Source organism: Ciconia boyciana, chromosome 4 (assembly GCF_034638445.1).
Source record: "Ciconia boyciana chromosome 4, ASM3463844v1, whole genome shotgun sequence".
Lineage (NCBI taxonomy): Eukaryota > Metazoa > Chordata > Aves > Ciconiiformes > Ciconiidae > Ciconia > Ciconia boyciana.
This window is the reverse complement of record NC_132937.1, coordinates 12073285-12079284: the sequence shown is the minus strand read 5'-3', so window position 1 is coordinate 12079284 and position 6000 is coordinate 12073285. Positions and strand designations below refer to the sequence as shown.

The window sequence follows — 6000 nt, the reverse complement described above, 5'->3', positions numbered from 1 at the left end:
TTCACCTCATCAATCCAGAAGGAATAGGCAATTGCAGGCCTACCCACTTGCAAAATATAACTTTAGTGATACAGTGTTAAAAGGTGTGTGAATGTCTGTGTCTGTATATAGATGTTTATATTTTTAAAGGAATGTGTATTGAATATGTATATTTATCAGTATATTGGAAGGTTTATAACAAAAAACTTGAAAGACAGTGGAACAAAGAAAACTTCCATTTCTTTTTTGTCTAAGTACTATGATCCAGTGGTCCAATTATGAACAATTTTTCATAAAAACAAGAAGAGGAGGAGAGTATAAATATATCTCACTTACGTATCCCGAGTCCACTGAGGCTTTTGTGGCAGAGGTCATGCCCTGTAAGTTCTTCTATAGAAGATTTGTGTAGAGCCCTCTCCTGAAGTACACTCTGTCCTGGTTTTGGCTGGGATAGAGTTAATTTTCTTCCTAGTAGCTGGTATAGTGCTGTGTTTTGGATTTTAGTATGAGAATAATATTGATAACACGCTGATGTTTTAGCTGTTGCTCAGTGGTGTTTACACTGGTCAAGGACTTTTCAGCTTCCCATGCTCTGCCAGGTGCACAAGAAGCTGGGAGGGGGCACAGCCAGGATAGTTGATCCAAACTGGCCAAAGGGCTATTCCATACCATATGACATCATGCTCAGTATGTAAACTGGGGGCAGTTGGCCAGGGGGTAGTGATCACTGCTCAGGGACTGGCTGGGCATTGGTCGGTGGGTGGTGAGTGGTCATATCACTGTTTTTTTCCCCCTGGGTTTTGTTCCTCTCTCACTCTCTTGTTGTCTTCCTTCTCATTACAATTTTTTAATTATTATTATTATTTTTGTGTTCCAATTATTAAACTGTTCTTATCTCAACCCATGAGTTTTCTTTTGTTCTTCTGATTCTCTCCCCCATCCCACTGGGGGGGAGGGTGAGTGAGCAGCTGTGTGGTACTTAATTGCTGACTGGGGCTAAACCACAACACACTTGTATATAGCTTCAGGATTAGGGCTTTTGTTTTTCTAAGCAATAGGAATTAAATTTCTTCACCCAATAGCAGCTTTCTTCACAGAAAAGCACTTTGACTGAAAGTGCACCACAGAAGTTGAAAATTATTCCTTTTCCCATGCAGGATCCTTTTCCTGTTGTGCTTGATTAGGATAAGAAAGAACAAGAGGTATAGTACTATTTAGTTCCTATTCAAAGCTAATAATAATGACTAGTAAATTATGTTTGTTGAATTAGCAAGGATATTTGGCATCTTAAGTTGTTATACTTCATATGCAGCTGTGTGGTGGGTTTGACCTTGGCTGGCTGCCAGGTGCCTGCCAAGCCACTCTATCACTGCTCCCTCCTCAGCTGGACAGGGGAGAGAAAACTATAATGAAAGGCTCATGGGTCAAGATAAGGACAGGGAGAGATCACTCAGCAATTACTGTCATGGACAAAACAGACTCAACTTAGGAAATTAATTTAATTTATTGCCGATTAACAACAGAGTAGGATAAGGAGAAATAAGAACAAATCTTAAAAGCACCTTCCCCCCACCCCTCCCTTCTTCCCAGGTTCAACTTCACTCCAGATTTCTCTACCTCCTCCCCCTGGGCGGCACAGGGGGAGGGGGAATGGGGGTTGCAGTCAGTTCATCACACGTTGTGTCTGCTGCTCCTTCCTCCTCATGCTCTTCCCCTGCTCCAGCATGGGGTCCCACCCATGGGAGACAGTTCTTCACAAACTGCTCCAACATGGGTCCTTCCCACAGGCTGCAGTTCTTCACAAATTGCTGCAATGTGAGCTCTCCACGGGGTCACAACCTTCTTCGGGCGCATCTATCTGCTCTAGTGTGGGGTCCTTCACGGGGTGCAGGTGGATATCTGCTCCACCGTGCACCTCCGTGGGCTGTAGGGGAATCTCTGCTCCGGTGCCTGGAGCACCTCCTCCCCCTCCTTCTTCACTGACTTTGGTCCCTGCATAGTTGTTGTTCTCACGTATTCTCACTCCTCTCTCCCAGCTGCTGTTGTACAGCAGTTTTTTTCCCCCTTCTTAAATATGTTATCACAGAGGTGTTACCACCATTGCTGATTGGCTCCGCCTTGGCTTGTGGCCGGTCCATCTTGGAGCTGGCTGGCATTGGCTCTGTTGGACATGGGGGGAAGCTTCTGGCATTTTCTCACAGAAGCCACCCTTGCAGCCTCCCCCCTACCAAAACCTTGCCACATAAACCCAATACAAGCTGCAATAATGTAAGCTTTAGATGATAAATGACTTTCCTCTTCTCATTTGTTTTATGAACAAAAATATCTTTGTTGAAGTCTTACTGCCTAAGATGATTGCTGGTACTGTGGGATAAGGGAAGCCCGTGCTTTTGTGAGGACTGTGGGAGATCCGAAGCAGAGATGTTTTGAACAGGTGTGGCTTATGGAAAACAAATACTTCTAAAATTATCACTTTTGAGTTAATCCAGAGGCAAGTGTTTCATGAGTCTTGATTAGATTATTAGAAAAGTGCACATCATAGCAAGGACAAAGCACACAAATGAGATGCAAGTATTTAAGGATTTAAGTTTTGCTTTGTTCAGAGCTCTGAGAAGCATCCGCTGCTCAGAGGGAAAGTAGAACAGGATCATGGGGGAACAGATGCAAATTCAGTCACTTTGAACGGGAGGTTACTGCACTGACTGTAATGTACTGCCCAACAGTTTTTAGGAGCAATCTGATGGACTGTTGGTTCCTAGAAACTTCAGGTAAATGGGCCTTGTATGGGTGAGGCTTTACCTCACATGTACAATAAGTACATGGGAACTATTGCACAATTAATTTGTGGATGTGCATCAGCTGTGGTGCCTTGAGGATAGGTCAGACAATGTGCACATGGCTTTAGCTGGATGACAGCTGCATTGCTCTTCACTTGTGTGATTGTGGTGGTGCACCCTGGCACCCAGGTGAATCTAAAACTTGTCAAGTCCTAGGTCTTGCTATGAACTCTGCACATATGCACTAGCTGCAGGTGCTGCCTTCTAGCTCTGTGGCCTTGCAAGAGTGCTAACTAGGTACCTGCTGTGTATGTCAGTCTTCAGCTGATAATGTGCTTGTGTGGGAAAGCTGGTAAATACCGACACATGCAGTATGTGCGTGGGGACAAACACCATATGTGGCAAGAGCAGTGGTGACCCATTTCACCTAGATTTCTGTTACTTGAGCTACGTACTGCAGTGTGTTGTGCCTTTGCAGGCAAGAATGAGAAACCGACCCTATCTTTGCAATATGAGTCCACGGGTGCAGAACACGGGATAATGGAAGGAGGAAGGGGGCAGGCGGGCGGTACGTGCAGCTCTCCCTCGTGCCTGGGCCTCAGGGAGGGGGACTACAGCTCCCAATAGCCTTTGCATATGCCGCGCATGCGCACATGAGGAATCGCGCATCAAGCGTCCTCTTCTGCGGGTGGGGAGGAGGGAGTGCAGTTATGGGCCGGACTACAGCTCCCAGCAGTTCTTCACACGTCTTGCGCGTGCGCACGGTCTTGGCTGCATTCCGCCGTTGTCGCCGTAGGTGTCTGTGGGGAAGAGAGCAAGCGCGGCGGTGAGGAGGAGGAGGGAGGAGGAGGAGGAGGAGGAGGAGGGGGTGGGGGTGAGAGTGAGAGTGAGAGTTCAGCCCCCATTGTCGCTGCTAGCTTGGACTCATGATTCCTATATGCCCGGTAGTTTCGTTCACCTATGGTAAGTAACGGTGGTCAGTGTTTATTTAGTGTTTATTTGTGTCTGTGCGCGCGGGGGGGTCGGCGCTGAGGGGGAGGGGATGCGGCCCGCGCGGGGTAGGGGAACGGGGAGGGGGGTCCTGAGGCGCCGTGTCTGACCTGGCGCTCGCGCGCTCTTTCTCTCTCCTGTCTGCCTGCCCCCCTCCCCCCCCGCCGCCGCCGCCGCCGCCGCCGCCTCCTCCTCCTCCTCCTCCTCCTGGGCCTCCTGTCATGGCCCCGACTGCCGCCGCCGCCTCTTGGTTATCGTCGCCACAGTGCCCAGCCGGCTGGGAGAAGATGCCAAAATGGCCACCGGCAACTACTTTGGGTTCACCCATAGCGGGGCTGCTGCCCAGTATAGGTAACCGCCGCGACCCCTCCCTGCCCTGCCCCGCCGCTCCCTCTGTCCGGGCCCGGAGCCACCTCTCCCCTCTTCGCCTCTGGTCCCGTGTCCCTGACCTGGATCTTCCCGCCCCCTCGGGGGTGAGTGTCCGGGACTGCTCCCATCCCCTGCCCCGTGTGGGGTTCGTCTTCTGCACCCCACTCCTCTGGGATGGTTGTGCTTGGGGCCCTTCTACTTGTTTGCCCCGCCCGTGGCTGTGGTTTTTTTATCCTCCTGGTAAGGGCCTTCCTGTATCCTCAGTGGTGTGAGGGTGGGGAGGTGGAGCCGGGCACCACGGAGGAGGAAGAGAATCAGCGGCAGCATCAGGTCCCAAGGCCCTTAAATTAAAATGGCCACTTACAGTCAACAACACCAGCGAGTTACCGTCTGCCGCCCCTGGGCCCTTCTCCTTCAGCTTCAGGGAAGATGGGGCTTGCTCCACAAGTCTTTGCCTCCCCCTATATCAGTACGGGAGGATGGAATCCTTTTTAACATAGGTTAAAATGACACCAACCCAACCTATGGGAGACTGGATGGATAAGGGAAGAGCTGAAGCCCTAGAAAATACAGGGTACTCTCATTCCACTGAAGCAATGTTATAATTAATGTCTCTCAAAGTAGAGAAGGTACTTTCAGGGCCAGGCACCTTTTAAAAAGATTTTCTACTTGGATATCTAAGACCAGGAGCAGGTCTTATAGTGGAGCTCAGGGACCTGTAACTGTACATCTTGTATAGACATACTGCCTTAAATCTTTGTATCTTTGTACTCTTTGTGCATCCAAATTGTGTATCGGAGTGTAAAAAAGTAATTGGTAGCATCTCTCACTTTTTCTGAAATCAAATTTATTAATTTGGCAAAAACCAGATACAATCAGGAACATCTTCACGTTTTTGTCTTGTATTGGAGTAGCATCTTGAAGTCCACATTTGAAACTACATTATTTGTTTCATAAATCTGTAATGAAGACCTTCCTTGACTCCTAAGTCTTGGTTAATGGGAAAAACAGAAGAATAAAGCAAATATATGAGGGGTTATTATCAAACAAATGCAGATGTGTGCTACTGTTAACTAGCTAATCAAAATTGCATACCTGATATAGTTTCAGGAATATACAGTTTTATGGGAGTCTTGGAATGACTCCCAGTCTATTCTTTCTATCCTTTCTTGGAAATGGACATGAAGTACATTAATTTTCATTTACTCCAATGTATAATAGTTAAAGGAGAGGATTAAACTTAGCTTGTCTTCTAGTTCTTTTAAGATTAGGTGCTCACAGTATGTTTATGTTTTACTTGATAGTTATAGTGAAATTTGAAACTGGGTCATCATGGAGTATGAAGGAGTCTCTAAATAGCATAGAGGAATTTTTTTTTTGTAAGTAAACAAACAATCTTTAAGTGAATAATGAACTGAGATCCATATATCTGCAGTTTTAAAGTGGAGATTAATTTTAAAAAAATTATTATTCCTTTTATTGTGGAGCTGAGGTGGTCTATAGACTTAAGAACCTGAACAACTCATTTGAAATTTCTTTTTGAATTGCAATATAAAAATGTATAATTGGAATAAAGTTCAAGTTCAAAACTCTTTTCATAGTTAATCCTAAATGTGTTCTTGAGAAAATGGAAAAACTGATTGAAAGAAACTTTTTCCTTTGCTATCACAAGCACAAGATACTATTCCATTTGTGTCTCAGTAAAAGACTCTGCATCCTATAAATGATTTGTATATTTACCACATCTGAAAGCGAAGAGACACAGCAATCGGTGTTAAAGCAGTCCTTTCATAAGAATGAATTTAATATTTTGAGCAGAAAACACAGGAGTCACTTAAAATGTCTAAAAAGGGAGCTTACATTCATGAAGTAGATTTGGCAGGTC

At 46.0% G+C, this 6000-nt stretch overlaps 1 protein-coding gene across 3 annotated transcripts in view; it reads left to right on the top strand.

Moving 5' to 3' along the window:
* The first annotated feature begins 3609 nt into the window (after positions 1-3609).
* The window catches only part of ZFR (zinc finger RNA binding protein), a 49779-nt gene continuing 47388 nt past the window's right edge, over positions 3610-6000 (top strand). For all 3 annotated transcript variants that reach the window (XR_012042003.1, XM_072858744.1, XM_072858745.1), the window contains exons 1-2: positions 3610-3719; positions 4013-4097. Coding sequence is in view for 2 of the 3 variants with exons in the window: in XM_072858744.1 (XP_072714845.1) it covers positions 3683-3719; positions 4013-4097 (122 nt within the window). In the remaining variant the exon portion in view is untranslated. The remainder of the gene's footprint in view (positions 3720-4012; positions 4098-6000) is intronic.